Here is an 18228-nt window from a genome sequence, read left to right on the forward strand (position 1 = left end):
GAGGGATGCTGTGTGGCCTGACGCGTGGAGTACCCTGGAGAACGTTCTAGGTACGCTTGACGAGCACGTGTCTATTCTGTTCTTGGGGCTAATAGTCTACACATGTCATGAGACCTAGTCTTTGTACAGTGCTGTTCAAATCTGTGATTCCCTTACTGCGGTGCTGTCTGGTCGCTGTACCCATAATGAAAGCAGGCTGTGTTAGTCTGCTTAGAGCTGCCATAGCAAGGTCCCACAGAGGAGGTGGCTAAAACTACAGAAATGTACTGGGTACCAGTCCTGGTGGCTAGAAGTCCAACCTCAACTTGCTGGAAAGTGCAGTTTCAGGTGAGGGAAGGCGTCTCTTTCTGGCTCACAGACAGCTGGTTTTCTCTTGGTCCCTCACTTGGCTGCTTCTCTGCACAGGTTGGGGGGGGGAGGGAGGGAGGGAGGGTGAGAGAGAGAGAGAGAGAGAGAGAGAGAGAGAGAGAGAGAGGGAGTGATAGAGGGGAAGGGAGGAAGGGAGAGAGAGAGAGGGGAAGGGGGAGGGAAGGAGGGCAAGAGAGAAGAGAGGAGGGAGGGAGAGACAGGGAAGGGAGAGAGAGATAAGGAGCAGGGAAGGAGGGAGAGAGGGGGAGGGAGGGAGAGAGATAAAGGGGGGGCGAGGGAGGGAAAGAGAGAGGGGGAGGAAGGTAGGGGGAGAGAGAGAGAGAGGGAGCGGGGAGAGGGGGGCAGAGGGGGAGGGAGGGATGGAGAGAGAGAGGGACGGAGGGAGAGAGAGGGAGGGAGGTTGGGAGGGTGGAAGAGAGGCTGAGGGAGGGAGGGCGGGAGGGAGATCTTCGCTGTCTCTTCCTCTTTTCCAAAGGACACCGCTCTTGTCGGACTAGGGTCCCACCCTTGTGACCTCATTTAACCTTACTGACTTCCCCAAGGGTGCTATCTCCAAATACATGCACCTTGAGATTAGCACTGCAACAGGTGGACTTAATGATTGGGGTGGGAGCTGGGGGATCCATTTGAATCCATCACAGGGGGGACCGAAGTCTCCCACTTCTATTGTAGACCGGTTTCTTCCGTCCCTTCTGTCCATTTCTGCATCGTTCATTTGGGGCACTGCTGTTGGGCTGCTCAAGAGACCCCCCTGACGTGCACTAGCTGTGGCATTGTGACAGACGGGAGCGGCAGACGGGACCACCCATCACCCGGGCAGACCCGGGGCTCCTCTGGCTGCTGGTGCTTGGATCATTCCTGGTACCTTGGGTCTACTTCCCGTCCTCCCCCAACCCACCTTTTTTTTTCTTTTCTGTGTTTTTGGCCACCCCACAAGGCTTGGGGGATCTTAGATCCCCGACCAGGGATTGAACCCGGGCCACCGAAGTGAAAGCATAGAGTCCTAACCCCTGGAACTCCAGGCAATTCCCGCTCCCCGCCCCCTCCTTAGCAGTGTTTGGGAGAGGATGTTGCCCTATCGCTGTGACAGCCACAGAGTCCTGGCCAGGTCCCCCAGCCCATCCCCCACACGTGGAGGCAGCAGCTGTGAGCTGGGGGTGCGCCCTGGCCTTCAGTGCTCTGTACACACCACTGGGCACTGACCACAAGGACTCACGGTATAAGCTCGACACCCCAGCGCCCAGAGGGTGGTGGAGCATGGCGCCCTTGAAGGGTTTAGCTTGAAAGGCAAGGAAAAGAGAACCAGGAAAATGTCTCCAGACGCAGGACCCGCAGTGAAAAGCAAACCTCAATCCTGCTGTCCAGACACCAGAGAGCACCCCCAAACTGAACACCCGCAGGCCCCTGCCAGGGACCGTCACCTCCACACCTGTGCGTCTCAGGACAGTAAGGGCTCTTTTCAGGCCTCTGACCAGGGGAGGCCTGAGCTCTTCTCATCTGTCAAATCGAGACCCTGCTGGACACGATGCCCCCGCAACTGTGAAGCCGCGGGTGCCAGGGCCTTCCTTGTGTTTGTCCAGCCCTTCAAGTGTCTTTCTAGTGAGTGGACACAGGGCGTCTGAGGGGCTTCTCCAGGTGTCTGCTAGGTGCCCGCACTGTGCCGGGGGTGGGCTGACACCCGTCATCGTTTCCTGCTGAGGGGACTCAACTGCTCAGCCACGCCCAGGACGGAGGCGCCAAACACGTGTTGGGTGGAACATCGCTCTCAAGTCCCTGTGCTCTTTATTGCCCTGCAAGGTTCTGGCCGCGTCACCACCTCCGTGTGTCTGCAGGGTCTGCCTGGTCAGGGTCCTCTGTGGGCCTGCCTGGAGGGGCCGGGTATTCCAGGAAAGAGCGGGAGCCCACGCAGCGATGGTAGAAGTGGCTCAGCGGCCGATGGATCAAGGTCAGGGAGGCGGCAGGCCTGGCGGCCACCTCAGGCATCCAGGGTGCACAAGAGGCAAAAGCGCGGCCCCCGGGAGCTGCGCGGGGGGGGCAGGCTGAGGACTTGCGGGGGTGCGGCGGCCAGGCCCGGCACGGGCCAGGGAGGACTCATCTGGGCGGGAGGCCAGGCGCAGCAGAGCCAGGGGACCTCGGCTGGCTGGGCCACCTCTGCCAGGACAGGGACTAGAGGGACCAGAACCTGCGCGCTGGGATGCGGCGCGGGGGGCTCGGCTGCTGTCCGAGGAGGGGCCGGAGCGACAGAGTCAGTCCTGGCCAGGGCGGAGGCATGGTCGAGTTGCGGGTAGCTCGGGGTCCCCTGGATGTGCTCAGGATACGGTGGGAGGCCGTGCTGCGGCTCCGCGGCGCTGGGCGCCGGGCGGTGCCCCGGGGCTGCCGGCTCGCCGTCCACCTGCCCGGATGCTGGTTTAGTGTGCACTCTCGGCTGCATCCTCACCAGGAGGTGCGGGCAGTCTCTCTGGAACAGGGGACTGTGGTAGAAGTGTAACTGAGGTCGCAGTTGAGAGAGGAAAGGAAACCCCGAGTCACAAAAGAGCTGCTCGCAAGCAGCAGCCGCCTGGCTGGGCCCCTGGGCGCCCTCCCCCAGCCGACCCAAGGCCTCTTTGCAGAGAGCGGGACCCGGTCCCAGCAGGACGCTGGGCCCCAGCGTTTACATCCCCGAGACTCGCTCACTCACCATCACCTCTCGCCCTTGGAAAAGGACTGAACGTGGCCCCTTAGTATGAGCACAAGGCCCACGAAAGGGGACGTGGCGTTTGCAGGTACGAGACTGCAACAAGGTTCGGTAGCTTTCTAAGGAAGTGTCCGAATCGCCCCCTGGCCAGCGCCTCCAGGGGCCAGACCAGGGACGCTGACTGCTTCCCAGGAAGGGACCTGCGCCCCCACTCAGGTGATGCTCTGGAGCTATGGGAGTCAAGGGGGCACACAGACCTCCCCCCTCCCCCCGGCGGGCCACTGTCCCCGAGCAGGAGGACGGGAAGGGCCAGCATTGCAGCAGTGTCCTCTTGTCCCCCGGTGTGACTGCGTGTCAGGCACGAGCGGCACTGCCCACGTGTCAGGAGTACAGGATGACGCCTTGCCCGCGTGTGCTGTGAAATGATCACCACAGGGGGTCCAGTTCACACGCATCACCTCACACAGACACACCAAAGGGAAAAGGAGGAGGGAGAGGAGTGACGTCCCTGTGCTGAGAACGCTTCGGGTCCCCCCATAACAACGTCCCAACACAGCGCGCGGCACTGCCAGCTCCGGCTGTCACGCAGGTCCCCAAGTACCACCTTTAAAGGAAGCTCTCCCGACACGCCTGCCGCCGTCCCAGGCGGCCCGGGGGTTGGCACCCGCCCCCCACCCCCGGGCCCAGCGGCTCAGCCCCTGGAGAGGGCTCCTCCCCCGCCGTCCCCCGCCCTCCTTACCTCGCTCAGGACGTGGGCGGGCCGCTCCTTCGTGGACAGGTTGGTCACGCAGAGGGACGTGTGCATGTCCTGGTGCACTTTGCTGAATCCGTAGCGGTTAAGCTGGCGGATGAAGCTCTTCATACATTCTGTCTTGAACACCTTGTCTAGGCCGTCCCTGTCCAAAACCTCCTTTTGAAACAGCGGCCTGTTGATGCCTATGCAAGTCCCGTCCTCATTCCACCAAATGGACGCAAAGCGACTGCTGTTGACGATCGTCCACAGCTTCCTGGGAAAGGGGTGGAAGAGCAGGCTGCCTTCCCACACGGCCTCGCAGGCGGTGCGAGGCCTTTTCAACAAAGGCTCTTCCGTCAAATCCTGGAAAGCGGCTTCTCCAGGCAGCAGCCTGAGGTCGGGGTGCCCCGCGGGCACGGGCTGGTCCAGGGCGAGGGACTGGGGGGTGCAGCTCCCTGAGCCGAGGGCCGGAGCCGCTGTGTCGGGAGGAAGAGGCGCCTCGCCGAAGCCGGGCGCCCTGTCCGCGGCGGGGCCCTTCTGGTCCGCAGCCATGCGGAGCGCGGCGTGTCCCTCCGCCACGTAAACGGGACAGTGCAGCGCGGCCGGCAGCACCCTGGGCTCACACTCCCGCTCAGCCCCTCACAGAAGTGCTCCGGTTGCTCGGGGGTGACATCACAGCCCAGCCAGCAAGTGACATCATAAAGGGCAGGCCCGTCAGCATGTCAGCCTCCTGCTTCACGCCCGTCATCGCAGGGGGCACGAAGACACTCGTGCACGGGTGCAGAGCCACAGGCCGAGCGCTCGTGCAAACCGGGCACGGCCTTCTGGTCCCAGAGCCCCCGGGCCAGGCAGACGTGCACGGACCCACGTGTGACCCACGAGGTCAGAGGTCCTCCTGTGTGTCCCCTGGCCTTCCGGGCCGTGCACAGCACCCATGATTTCAAGCACGAGCATCGTCCGAGATACGGCCCACGGTCAAGGGCGCTAAAACTTTACAATTCAACTATGAACTAGAAGAAAAACCCTCATGAGGTCTGGGTCTGCAAAGTGCCTACCTTACCCTCTCCCTGGAGAGGTGTCCCATGGGTGCTGAGCAGGAATCTGACTCTGGACCCCCGCCCTCACCCGCAGCAGCCCTTTCCCTCCATTGCCCACAGCAGAGGCCAGACTCAGATGAAACGTTCAGGGAAATTTATTAAACAGAAACATTGACTGAAACCATTGAACAGAGGGCATAACAACACACAGAGGAACTTCTAACGGCCACCGGAGCCCACGGGTCCCGGCCCCCCCCCAGGGTCCTCCAAAAGGTGCCTCCGCTACACCCCACCCGGCGGCCCTCCGTCTCCCCACAGTCTCCCTTCCTGAGGGCCCCGCGGGTGGCCTCTCGCCAGGAAGATGGGCGCCGGCCATGCCCGCTCCCCCCAGGGCAGACCCTCCATTTCTGGCCCACATGCCCGGGGCCCGGCCCTGCCCTATGGCGGCCACAGGACAGTCCCACAGCAGGGCGCGCGCCACCGAGCCAGGGACGTGGAGTCCCGAGGAACAACGGGGTGGCCCAGCAGAACACAAGCCCTGGGGGGCCTCCCGCAGACCTCCTGCAGCCACGGTCAAGGTCTTCCTTCCCAAGGTCCCAGGTGGGATCCCAGGTCCTGGGCTGGGCACTGGCTGTGACCTCGTCCATCCCGTCCTTCCCGCCAGCTCCTGGGACTGGGCTCGGGGTCTCCACGCCGCGCAGGGTTTGGGGGAACTGCTCAGAGGGGAACACATGCACATTTCCACAACAACAGGCAGCGCTGGGCCTGAATCTATGCCCAGAAAGCACACGTTGAGCTCACGACACTGGCCCACAGAGACCAGAGCCTTGGCTGGCACGTGGCGTACCTCAGGGCTCTGCGGGGGGGCGATGGCTAGGGTGTGTGTGTTGGGGGGAGGGGAGCGGGGGCTGGGGGGTTCCTTGACACCTGGGTCCCTCTGGGGCCTAGAGGGACACATTTGGGCTTGCCAGTACAGGGAGCAACCTGCCCCAGGGGATGATGAATAGGGGTGCCCTCCCAGGAAGGAGGCCCAGGCACCTTGAGTAGCCCCTAATATGGGGCCAGTAGGCTGCCAGGCCTTCCCTCCCCCTGCCTGCAAGCCTGGGGGCCCTGGGACCTGCTGAGCCTACTGGCCCGAGGTGGACCCCGGGGGGCTCATCTCTGCAGCCCCGTCCTCATTTCCCGGCTCTTTTGGGATGGGCTTGAGCCCCTCCTCGGGGCTCTCCTCGGCCTCCTGGCCTCCTGCCTGGGCGAGGCCCTCTGGCTCCCAGCCAGGACCTCCTGGGGCCACTGGGGAAGCACTGCCCAAAAGGCCAGACATGGGGACTCTGGGGGCATCTGAGGGAACTGCCTGACCTAGGCCCGCAGGGGCGGCAGCACTTCCATCTTCCTGAGTGGCCGCGGACGCCTTGCTGCTCTCCCCAGGGCCAGGGGCTGCCCTGGCGGCACCATGTTCTTCAGGGGCCGCCTCGCCAGCCTTGGCAGTGCCGGCAACTGCCGCACTGGCCTCCTCACGTGCCGGGTGGTCCTCGGCGCTCCCTTCCTTGGAACGGGCGGCCTGGGCGGTGGCATCTTCACCGGCCGGGGAGGCCTTGGTGCCATGTGCAGTGGTACCTGCGGTGATGGCCTCATGGGCCGCGGCGGCCTGGGCGGCTGCTGCCAGGACTCCAACGTCCACACGGGCCTCTTCCTGCCCTGGGAAGTGCTCCCTGCTAGCCGGGCCGGCCTCCCAGGCCTCGGTCTTCTGGATGAGCCGCAGCATCCCCGCAAAGCCGGGAGGCCTCCTCCTCAGCCGCATCGTCCTCAGCGTGTCCCGGAGCGTGTCGTGCAGCCGGGCCCGCATCAGCACCTGCCGGGCGCGCGCCTGGTCCGCCATGGCCGGGTGGATGGCCCCCTTCTCCAGGGCCGACTGCAGCAGGCCTTCCAGGCGCCTCACGTACGCAGAGAGAGTCTCCTGGGGCCGCTGGGCACAGGTCACGAACTTCAGCCGAGCACTCCCCCGGGGGTCCTTGTTCCCAAACACCTGCACCAGCGCGGCCAGGCAGTCCTGGGCAGCCAGCTCGGGATCTTCCGCCAGGAGGCCGCGCAGGAGGTCCAGCGCGGGGCCGCGCAAGCTCTCCACCAGCCTCCTCCTCCTCTCCCTCTCAGACACGTGGCGCCACAGGTGCAGCATGTCGTTGGCCTGCTCCAGCCAGCTCTCAGAGGACTCTTCCCCGTGGCCCGGCTCTTCCATCCCAGAGAAGGTTCCCAGCTCCTGGTAGCCCATGCCGTGTAGCACGGGCTGCAGGGCCTGCCTCCACTGCTGGGTCCCGGGCCCTGCCTCACCCATGGCGCCTGCCACTGTCACAACTGCTTCCTCAGGCGCAGTCATTGCCTGGCCTGTGGGTCCTGCCATACTCAGAAGTCCTGCCACGCCTGCAACATTTCTGTAACCTGCAGCTCCTTCCTCATCTGACTCAGCTCCTGCTTCACCTTCAGCTCCTGCTTCACCCTCAGCTCCTGCTTCACCCTCAGCTCCTTCCGCACCTGCAGCTCCTTCCTCATCTGACTCAGCTCCTGCTTCACCTTCATCTCTGGCTTCACCTGCAGCTCCTTCCTCACCTGCAGCTCCTGCCTCACCTGCAACTCCTGCCTCACCTGAGGTTCCGTCGTCACCTGCAGCTCCTTCCTCATCTGACACTCCTGCTTCACCTTCAGCTCCTGCTCGACCCTCAGATCTTTCCCCACCTGTAGCTCCTGCCTCACCTGAGGCTCCCTCCTCACCTGCAGCTCCTTCCTCACCTGAATCTCCTGCCTCACCTGCAGCTCCCTCGTCACCTGCAGCTCCTTCCTCACCTGCATCTCCTGCCTCACCTGCAGCTCCCTCCTCACCTGCACCTCCATCCTCACCTGCACCTCCCTCACCTTCAGCTCCCTCCTCACCTGCAGCTCCCGCCTCACCTTCAGCTCCCTCCTCACCTGCAGCTCCCTCCTCACCTGCACCTCCCTCCTCACCTGCACCTCCCTCCTCACCTTCAGCTCCCTCCTCACCTTCAGCTCCCTCCTCACCTAAGGCTTCCTCCTCACCTCTGTCTCCCTCCACACCTGCGACTCCCGCCTCCCCTGCAGCTTCCTCCTCCCCTGCAGTTCCTGAGTGACCTGCAGTTCCTGCCTCACCTGCCCTGCCAACCACTGCTTGTCTCTGGGGCTGCGCAGGGACATTGGGTCTATCCTGTGAATCAGCATCAGGGGGCTGGGGCAGGCAGACCACAGTCCAGGGCCCTCCCTTGCCTGGTATTTGGCGGGGGAGCAAGCTTCGATTTAAACACTCAGCAAACTCGACCAGGGCAACACTCGACCCCAGCTCCTTTCTGTAGACCTTGCCCAGCACTCGGTACCTGCCCAGGGAACGCAGGGCAGCCTGCACAGCCTCCTGGAATTCCTGGTCTTTGCAGTCATCTGGGATTCCCAGGATGAGCAGAGATCGCTGAGCGTTCACGCCCATCGACCTGCACCAGTCCCGCAATACCGCCAGAGCCGTCGCCATCTTCGAGGACCTGAGGGTGGGGGGAAGCGATCAAACAGGTGTGCACAGGCTGTTGAAGTGTGGGAATCGGCCTGTGGGTGCAAAGAGGAGAGGATCATGTTTGTGCCACACAGACCACCCTAGTGCCCCTCACAGCAGCAGCCTGGAGCACCTCCCTGCCCTGTTTGGTTTGTTTGACTTTAGGAAACTTTTTAAATAAATTCCATTTATTTACAGGATAGAAGGCTAGGGACTTCCCTGGTGGCGCAGTGGGTAAGAATCCACCTGTCAGTGCAGGGGACACAGGTTCGATCCCTGGTCCGGGAAGATCCCACAAGCCGCGGAGCCACTAACCCCGCGCGCCGCAACCACTGACCCAGCGCTCTAGAGCCCACGAGCCACAACTACTGAGTCCACGTGACACAACTACTGAAGCCCACATGCCTGGAGCCCGTGCTCTGCAACAAGAGAAGCCACCGTAATGAGAGGCCTGCGCACCGCAACGAAGAGTAGCCGCCGCTCGCTGCACCTAGAGAAAGCCCGCGCGCAGCAACAAAGACCCAACGCAGCCAAAAGTAAAAATAAAATTTAAAAATAATAACAAAAGAGCACTTGTTGCGTACGACTCAAGAAACAATAATAAAATAAAATAAAATAAAATAACGTTTTAAAAAAAGACAGATAGAAGGCTCGTCACCTTTTCTACATTTCTGGCCTCAGTTTTAGGAAGCTGCCTTTTTCCCAAGGAATGTTTCAAGTCTTCCAATTTGTTAGCATAAACATTTCCATAATATCCCATAATATTCCCCTATATCTTCTTTGTTAATGTACATCTGATCCGTAACGTTGGCCCTCTTTCATTCCTCATATTGGTGATCAGCGTTCTTTCTATTTTTCCGTGATTCATCGTTCTAGGACTTTCTCGGTTTCCTTGCTCTTTTGAAAGAAGCGCATGGCTTTGTTCATCGTGTCCATAATTTGCTTTCTATCACTGATTTCCTCTCTTAGCTCTCTTATTACTTCATTTTATGTTTCCTTTGCTCTTCTTCTAGCATCTCTAAATGGACTGTTAGCTCACTGAATTTATGTCCTGACTCTTTTCTAACAGAAGCATTTAGGGGAATACAGTTTCCTCCTGTCGCTTTTTGCTGCCTCCCACTAATTTTGGTAAGTTGTGCTTTTTTAGTATTCACGTTGAAATATTTTCTAAGTCCCTCTGTGATTTTTTCTTTGATCCATGGGTTTCCCAATATTTGAAGATATATTATCATTAGTACCATCAAATAGAATTCCCCCGTGATGAGAAAACCTATCATGTAAACTTGCAATACTGCTAAATTTATGGAGACTTTTTTACAACTCTGGTATGGCGTGTCCGGGTGAATGTGCAAAGCACCCTCGTAAAGAATCTGCGTACTCTGTGCGGAGGCCAGGGCCTTGCCCTGCCCACCCACCTCTGCAATTCCTGTGCCACCCGGACAGAGGCGACCTGAAGCTCTCGATGCCTAATGCAGTGGGCCAGAGCCCCTCCCTGGACCCCCACAAATCCATCTGCCATGGCCAACAGCCTCCACCAGATCACAGCAGCCCCAGCGCCTCCCCCTCTCAGCATCACTTACGCGCCCCGTGGCCAGGCGGCTCCTCCCCGGCCCCTCGCACTACATCCCCTCCATACACCCTCCCCCACCCACCAGCTGGTGGCGCTCCGCTCTGGGCCCTGGAAGCCGGGCGCCCCGCCATGCATACAGGTCAGACTGCCTCTCTCACCTCCCCACACCGGGGAGTCCTCCCCCGAGCACACTCAGCGCCGGAGGCTCTCGCTTCTCGTACCCCAGACGCACAGCCCACCCGTCTTGCCCCCGCCCACCCGGGAGCTGGAGCCCCCTAACTGCCACGAGCGCCCGCCCCCCCCACCCCACGCCCCGCCCCAGCGGGAACTTCCCTAACGCCTACCGCACCCGCGCCCGGGAGTCCTCCCCATCGACCCCCGCCTCAGCCAGGAGTAGCTCCCCCTTCCTCCCGCCACACGCAGCAGCCGTTAGCCCTCCCCTCCGGTCTCGGCCCCGGGGGTGGGGCCCGCCCGGGCCGTCCTCCCCACCCCCGCAGCCAGTCGTCCTCTCCTCTGGCCCCCAAAGCCGGCCCCACCCGACCGGCAGGAAGCCCTCCGCTCCGGCCCCCACCCCACGCTTAGCCATTAGCCCCACCCTCTGCACCCCGACTCCAGAACGCCCCCCACCAGCCACCCCGGAAGCCAGCGGTCCTCCCCTCTGACCCGCTCACTGGGGGACCCTTCCCTCAGCCCCCTTCAGCCCGCTACCCTCTGCCGCCGCTCCCCCACTCCCAACCGAGCAGCCCGTAGCCCTCCCCCGACCTCCACTCCTTCCCAGGGCCCCCGGTACCTGCGGAGTCCAACCCCCGGCAAAGCCCCCGCCTGTCTCCTGACTTGCTCTGACCCTGTGGATGGCTCCGTAGTCCCGCTCACGAGGGGCTGAAGAGCTCGTCTCAGCCGAGCAGCCGGGAACTGTGCAGCCGACTGTCCCAGGCACTCTGTGCGAACGCCACGTGGTTTCCGGGTGTTCCCGGAAGCCCCAGGAAGATGAGGGAGAAAGTTCTAGACGTCGCTTTACAGGGAAAGTGGTTGGATCAGAAGAGCACGTGAGGAGGCGCTTTGCTACGGAAGCAGCAGTAGCCATGCGCACTGAGGGCCTGAGGTCCCAAGGCTTGGCGCCTCCGGAAGCAAAAGACACGCCCATTGGCCTTCCACCAATAGGAAGGCCTCCCTGCAAGGCTGCGGAGTTGGGGGAGCAAACTTGGCGATGCAGAGCCCATTGTGGCAAGTACGTCCATTTGTCTTCACAGGTGGTTTTCTACTGTGATTGATAATGTCATAAACCTATTCTTATTTCTTTGGTTTGTTTTAATTTTTGAATTTTATTTTATGTATTTTTTTATACAGCAGGTTCTTATGAGTTACCCATTTTATACATATTAGTGTACATTTGTCAATCCCAATCTCCCAATTCATCACACCCCCCGCCCGCCCCCACCATTTTCTCACCTTGGTGCCCATATGTTTGTGCTCTACGTCTGTGTCTCTATTTCTGCCCTGCAAACCGGTTCATCTGTACCATTTATCTAGGTTCCACATATGTGCATTAATACACGATATTTGTTTCTCTCTTTCTGACTTCCTTCACTCTGTATGACGGTCTCTAGATCCATCCACGCATCTACAAATGACCCAGTTTCGTTCCTTTGTACAACTGAGTAATAAATAATAGTAATAAAGCTCTTCTTCATATGGACTGATTTCTTGTCTAGTTGTATCAACTAGCCATCTTCTCACATGGCACAAAAGAATGAGGCAGCCGTCTGGGGCCTCTTTTATAAGGGAGGTAATCATTCATGAGGGCTCCCCCCTCATGGGCTAATCACTTCCCAGGGCCCCACCTCCAAATCCCATCCCTTTGGGGGTTAGAATTTAACAGGTGAATGAGGGGGAGAGGTTTACAAATATTCAGTCCATAGCAGTGTCTGTCCATCTATTGTTGCTCCTATGTTCCCTTTTTCCTGCTGAGATAATCAAGGTTTTCATTTACATTTTAACTTCTCTACTGCCTTTTTAGGCAATTATCAGTTTTCGCTAAAACTTTACAGTTCACCTATGAACTGGAAGAAAAACCCTCATGAGGTCTGGGTCTGCAAAGTGCCTACCTTACCCTCTCCCTGGAGAAGTGTCCCATGGGTGCTGAGCAGGAATCGCACTCTGGACCCACGCCCTCACCCGCAGCAGCCCTTTCCCTCCATTGCCCACAGCAGAGGCCAGACTCAGAGGAAACGTTCAGGGAAATTTATTAAAGAGAAACATTGACTGAAACCATTGAACAGAGGGCATAACAACACACAGAGGAACTTCTAACGGCCACCGGAGCCCACGGGTCCCGGCGCCCCCCAGGGTCCTCAAAAAGGTGCCTCCGCTACACCCCACCCGGCGGCCCTCCATCCCCCCACAGTCTCCCTTCCTCAGGGCCCTGCGGGTGGTGTCTCGCCAGGAAGATGGGCGCCAGCCATGCCCGCTCCCTCAGGTCAGCCACTCCCCCTCTGGCCCACATGCTTGGGGCCTGGCCCTGCCCTCTGGCTGGAACAGGAAAGTCCCACAGCAGGGCACCCACCACTGAGCGGACGACGAGGTGTCCCGAGGAACAACGTGGTGGCCTCCAGTTGTAGTGCTATTTACTTTCACATTTCCAAGTAAATTCCTATTCCAATGCCATGTTATCTTGTTCACCATCACCGAACAATATGGGAATCCTACAATTTGTTTTACACAATTGCAAAACTCTTGTCGTTGAACTGAATTAGTGCAAATACATGTGTGATTAATGTCATTTGCAAACTTAGATACTGAAGCTTATTAAGCCTTCTTTCAAATGGAACAATATTTGAAAACTTCCTAAAGAAAACACAGATGATATTCCATGTCATCTTACACGACAGGAACCCAAAGATGCGACACACCATGTTCCCCCCACTCGCAGGGGCCCTCACTACTTGGAAACTCGACCGCTCCCTCTTCAAACTCAGAGTGAAGGACCAGCCTCACTTGCTACCAGTGAACTTGGGCCTGGAAGGAGCCTGGCTGCTGCTCTGGCTCAGGCTCCCTCTTCCTCGTCGCTCACACCCTCTGCACACAGGGATGGGAAGGACCTGGGATCCAAGATACTGACCCTGAGCAGATGCTCCAGGACCTGCCACTTGCTGGTCTCCGCGTAGGCCCGGGCACCCCACAGGAACTCGTAGCGGGCAGGGTCGCTCTGGGGCACCTGCCGGTACTCCAGGTAGCCCTCCTGCACCCACACTTTGGTGAGCAGCTCCCTGGGCTCCCCATAGATGCAGGGCTCCCTCCCGGCACACACCCCCATGTTGCCGAGCACTCCCCACACCTCCTCCTCAGGGGCGTGGTCACCGAACAGCGTGATCACGCCCAGGACCAGCACCAGGAGGCCGGCCTCGGGCGTGCACTGCCCGTCGCTCAGCACTGCATCCCAGGTGAGGCCCAGGGTGGGGACCAGGACGTAGGTGCGCTCGCGGGAGTCCACCTCCTTCACGTCCAAGCCAAACGCCAGCTGCAGGCACTCGCAAGCGTGGCTGAAGACCTCGGGGAAGTGGTCCCGATGCTCCCGGAGGACCATACTCAGCATCTCCGCCTCGGAGGTCGGCGGCGATACACGAGCAGCAACGCCACCAGGTCAGCCATCGGCACAGCAAGTGCCTCGCGGGGCAAGGGCTCGGCATAGGCGGAGACGGAGGGGGCGCCAGGGGAGGCGGAGGACGAGCGGGATGCGGCCTCCTCCCCCGCAGCCCCCAGCAGCGGCGCCTCCACCGGACCCTGGGCCGGGACTGGGGCCTGAAGGTCGGCCTCAGGCTGGCGGAGCTCACTCATCTCGACCAGGGGCCTGATCACTGGGGTCGGGCAGCCCACGGGAGTGTGGGCAGGGGACCTCTTACCTGGGGTAGAGAGCGGGTGTGAGCGGCCTCGGCAGAGAAAGGCACCCTGGGCAGCTCTGACAAAGGCCACTTACAGGTCTCCTCTTAAAGGCTGCCCTCGGGCCTAACAGGGGCGCTCCTCCTGGGCGGCCTGTCCCCTGCCAACCTGAAGAAGGAAGTGAGGGGGCTCCTCAGGGTGCAGCCAGCACGGCCCCAGGTTCTGGGGCTGTCAGGGGGGTGGGGTGACTTGGGTGTTGTGGGGTCCCCTCTGTTCTGGGAGGGGGAGCCCCTGGGTACACACTCAGGGCACGCACCTCCCCTTGACTCCTGGCGCTGCCTGGGCCTCCTCTGCTCTGTGCCCTGAGGACACGGTCCTCAGACCTGGGCCTTCGCCTCCCGGTTCCTGGAGCCCCTGTAAGAGGAATGGAGGGCCGCACCTCTTGTGTAAACTGTGGCACAGCTCTGGGCCTCGGTGCTGGTAGGAGGATTGGGCCGGACTCTGTGAGGTGCCCCAGTTCTGAGTTCTGGGGTGGGTGGTCCCCTCGGGGCTCGCTCGTCGTGCTCACTCTTCCCCTTAAGGGCCTGGACCCTCCCCTTTGCAGGCCTGAGGGGAAACTCAGATCAGGACCCCGAATCTGAACAGAAAGCAGGGAGGGGGCCCCACAGGTGGCTGCACCTGCCCAGGGCCTCCCAAGGGTCCTAGGATGGAGAGATGCTGGGTCCTCACCTCCTCCTCACATCCTGCCTGGCCTCCCAGCGCTGACCACAGGGGCAGGTTTCTGTTGAGGCCCCTGTTCCAGGGCTGGGGATCTGCTCAGTCCTCCCTCGGGGTCCTGGGAGTCCACCCTCTGCGGACCTGAAGGCTCACCCCTCACACCAAACACCTGACCTCCTGAGGACCCCGACCCAGAGGTCAGGAAACATCTCATCTGCTGACCATGCTCTGGCGCCTCCAAGGCCCCCGCGGAAGGGCAAAGGATCCCTCCCTGTGTTGGGGTCTAACGTCCTCAGTCCTTCCTTCCTCGCGTGCAGGCTGGACTCTGGGCAGGACCTGGGATTGTCCCGTCTGCCAGTGTGAGTCCCTGCTCCTTATACCAGGTCTCCAGTCTCTCAGAGACCCTGACGTCAGGACGTCAGGACAGGCCTACCGTGCTCATCCCGCCCCGGGGCCTCCCACGGCCACCTGCAAGGGCGGTGATCTGGTGGGTCCCTTTTGTCCTCCCTCAGGGTCCCCTCAGTCCTGCCTAAGGGCCCTAACCTTAGTCCACCAGGGACCTGACATTTTACCCTCTGCGCTCATGAGACCCCGCCCCTTATCCCAGGTCCCCAGCTTCTCTGAGACCCGGAAGTCAGGAAGTGCTGATGTGTTCATCCCGCCCTATGACCTCACTGGGCCAACTCTGTTCTGGGGTCCACGTTTTCCTCAGTCCTCCCTCAAGCCCCTCACCTTGACTCCACGCAGGACCTGGGATTCTAGCCATAGCACACCTGAGACCGGACGCTTATACCTGTTCCTAAGCCTCTCTGAGACCCGGATACGTAAGTGAGGACTCGCTGCCAAGTGCTCATTCCGCCCCAGGGCCTCCCAGGGCTGAAGGCAGGGAAGGGTATAAGGGTCAGGGTCTCACAGAGACTGCGGAGCGGGTATAAAGGGCGGGGTCTCATAGAGGCTACGGAGGGGTATAAGGGGCGGGGTCTCAGGCGGGCACAGGAGAGAATCCCAGGTCCTGCGTGGAGTCAAGGTGAGAGCACTTAGGGAGGATTGAGGGGAGCCTGGGTCCCAGAACAGAGTTGGTCGTTGGAAGCCATACGGCGGGATGAGCACATGCAGCACTTCCTGACATCCAGGTCTCAGAGACGCTGGGGAGGGGGTGTAAGGGGCGGGGTCTCAGGCGGGCACAGGAGAGAATCCAGGTCCTGCGTGCAGTCAAGGTGAGGGCCCTGAGGGAGAACTGAGGGGAGCCTGAACCCCAGAACAGAGTTGGCCCTGGGAGGACATAGGGCGGGATGAGCACCTCCACCACTTCCTGACATCCCAGTCTCAGACTCTAGGGAGGGGGTGTAAGGGGCGCGGTCTCAGAGAGGCTGGGGATGGGGTGTAAGGGGCGGGGTCTCAGGCGGGCACAGGAGAGAATCCAGTTACTGCTTGGAGTCAAGGTGAGACCACTGAGGGAGGAGGAGGGGAACCTGGATCCCAGAACAGAAGTGGCCCTTGGAGACCACAGGGCGGGATGAACACGTGCAGCACTTCCTGACATCCGGGTCTCACAAACGATGGGGAGGGGGTGTAAGGGGCGGGGTCTCAGAGAGGCTGAGGATGCGATATAAGGGTCGGGGTGTCTCGTGGGCACGGGAGAGAAGCCCAGGTCCTGCGTTGAGTCAAGGTGAGCGCCCTGAGGGAGGACTGGTGGCAGCCTGGACCCCAGAACAGAGTTGGCCGTGGGAGGCCATAGGGCGAGATGAGCACGTGAAGCACTTCCTGACATCTGGGTCTCAGAGACACTGCGGAGGGGGAGCATGGGGCGGGGTCTCAGAGAGGCTGGGGAGGCGGTATAAGGGTCGGGGGGTCTCGTGGGCACGGGAGAGAATCCCAGGTCCTGCGTGGAGTCAAGGTGACGGCCCTGAAGGAGGACTGAGGGGAGCCTGGACCCCAGAACCGAGTTGGTCCTGGGAGGCCAGAGGGCAGGATGAGCACGTGCAGCACTTCCTGACATCCGGGTCTCAGAGACGCTGTGGAGGGGGAGCACGGGGTGGGGTCTCAGAGAGGCTGGGGAGGCGGTATAAGGGTCGGGGTGTCTGGTGAGCAAGGTATAGAATCCCAGGTCCTCCTTGGAGTCAAGGTGAGGGCCCTGAGGGCGGACTGAGGGGAACCTGGACCCCAGAACAGAGTTGGCCGTGGGAGGCCATAGGGCGGGATGAGCACGCGCAGCACTTCCTGACATCCGGGTCTCAGAGACGCTGGGGAGAGGGTGTAAGGGGTAGGGTCTCAGAGAGGCTGGGGAGGGGTTATAAGGGGCGGGGTCTCAGGCGGGCACAGGAGAGAATCCAGTTCCTGCTTGGCGTGAAGGTGAGAGCACTGAGCTAGGACTGAGGGGAACCTGGATCCCTGAATAGAGTTGGTTCTTGGAGACCATAGGGTGGGATGAACAAGTGCAGCACTTCCAGACATCCGGGTCTCAGACACGCTGCGGAGGGGGAGCACGGGGCAGGGTCTCAGAGAGGCTGGGGAGGCGGTATAAGGGTCGGGGTGTCTGGTGGGCACGGGAGAGTATCCCAGGTCCTGCGTGGAGTCAAGGTGACGGCCCTGAGGGAGGACTGAGGGGAGCCTGGACCCCAGAAGAGAGTTGGTCCTGGGAGGCCAGAGGGCAGGATGAGCACGTGCAGCACTTCCTGACATCCGGGTCTCAGAGACGCTGGGGAGGGGGTGTAAGGGGCAGGGTCTCAGAGAGGCTGGGGAGGGGGTATAAGGGGCGGGGTCTCAGGCGCGCACAGGAGAAAATCCAGGTCCTGCGTGGAGTCAAGGTGAGTGCCCTGAGGGAAGACTGAGGGGAGCCTGGACCCCAGAACAGAGTTGGCCCTGGGAGGCCATAGGGCAGAAAGAGCACGTGCAGCACTTCCTGACATCCGGGTCTCAGACACGCTGTGGAGGGGGAGCATGGGGCGGGGTCTCAGAGAGCCTGGGGAGGCGGTATAAGGGTCAGCGTGTCTGGTGAGCACAGGAGAGAATCCCAGGTCCTGTGTTGAGTCAAGGTGAGCACCCTGAAGGAGGACTGACGGGAGCCTGGACCCCAGAACAGAGTTAGCCCTGGGAGGCCATAGGGCGGGATGAGCACGTGCAGCACTTCCTGACATCTGGGTCTCAGAGACGCTGGGGAGGGGACTAAGGGGCGGGGTCTCAGAGAGGCTAGGGAGTGGGTATAAGGGTCGGGGTGTCTGGTGGGCACGGGAGAGAAAACGAGGTCCTCTGTGGAGTCAAGGTGAGGGCCCTGAGGGAGGACTGAGGGGAGCCTGGACCCCAGAACAGAGTTGGCCGTGGGAGGCCATAGGGCGAGATGAGCACGTGCAGCACTTCCTGACATCCGGGTCTCAGAGACGCTGGGGAGGGAACTAAGGGGCGGGGTCTCAGAGAGCCTGGGGAGGAGGTATAAGAGTCGGGGTGTCTGGTGAGCACAGGAGAGAATCTCAGGTCCTGCATTGAGTCAAGGTGACGGCCCTGAAGGAGGACTGAGGGGAGCCTGGACCCCAGAAAGAGTTGGCTCTGGGAGGCCATAGGGTGGGATGACCACGTGCAGCACTTCCTGACATCCGGGTCTCACAGACGCTGCAGAGCGGGAGCACAGGGCGGGTTCTCACAGAGGCTATGGAGGGGGTATAAGGGTCGGGGATTCTGGTGGGCACGGGAGAGAATCCCAGGTCCTCCGCG

At 60.9% G+C, this 18228-nt stretch overlaps 1 protein-coding gene and 2 pseudogenes across 1 annotated transcript; all 3 read right to left on the reverse strand.

The window, feature by feature from the left end:
* Positions 1-751: 751 nt before the first annotated feature.
* On the reverse strand, positions 752-4125 carry LOC149744139 (heat shock transcription factor, X-linked-like; annotated as a pseudogene).
* A 387-nt stretch (positions 4126-4512) lies between these two features.
* On the reverse strand, positions 4513-8444 carry LOC149744140 (paraneoplastic antigen Ma6E pseudogene; annotated as a pseudogene).
* A 4182-nt stretch (positions 8445-12626) lies between these two features.
* LOC149744141 (melanoma-associated antigen 10-like) lies at positions 12627-13604 on the reverse strand. Its single transcript, XM_089904018.1, has one exon. The coding sequence runs from the start codon at positions 13517-13519 to the stop codon at positions 12971-12973; it is 549 nt and encodes a 182-aa protein (XP_089760144.1). The 5' UTR covers positions 13520-13604; the 3' UTR covers positions 12627-12970.
* Between the last annotated feature and the right edge of the window lie 4624 nt (positions 13605-18228).

Source organism: Delphinapterus leucas, chromosome X (assembly GCF_059928025.1).
Source record: "Delphinapterus leucas isolate spDelLeu-1000000601 "Yukka" chromosome X, BTC_Dleu_Yukka2, whole genome shotgun sequence".
NCBI lineage: Eukaryota > Metazoa > Chordata > Mammalia > Artiodactyla > Monodontidae > Delphinapterus > Delphinapterus leucas.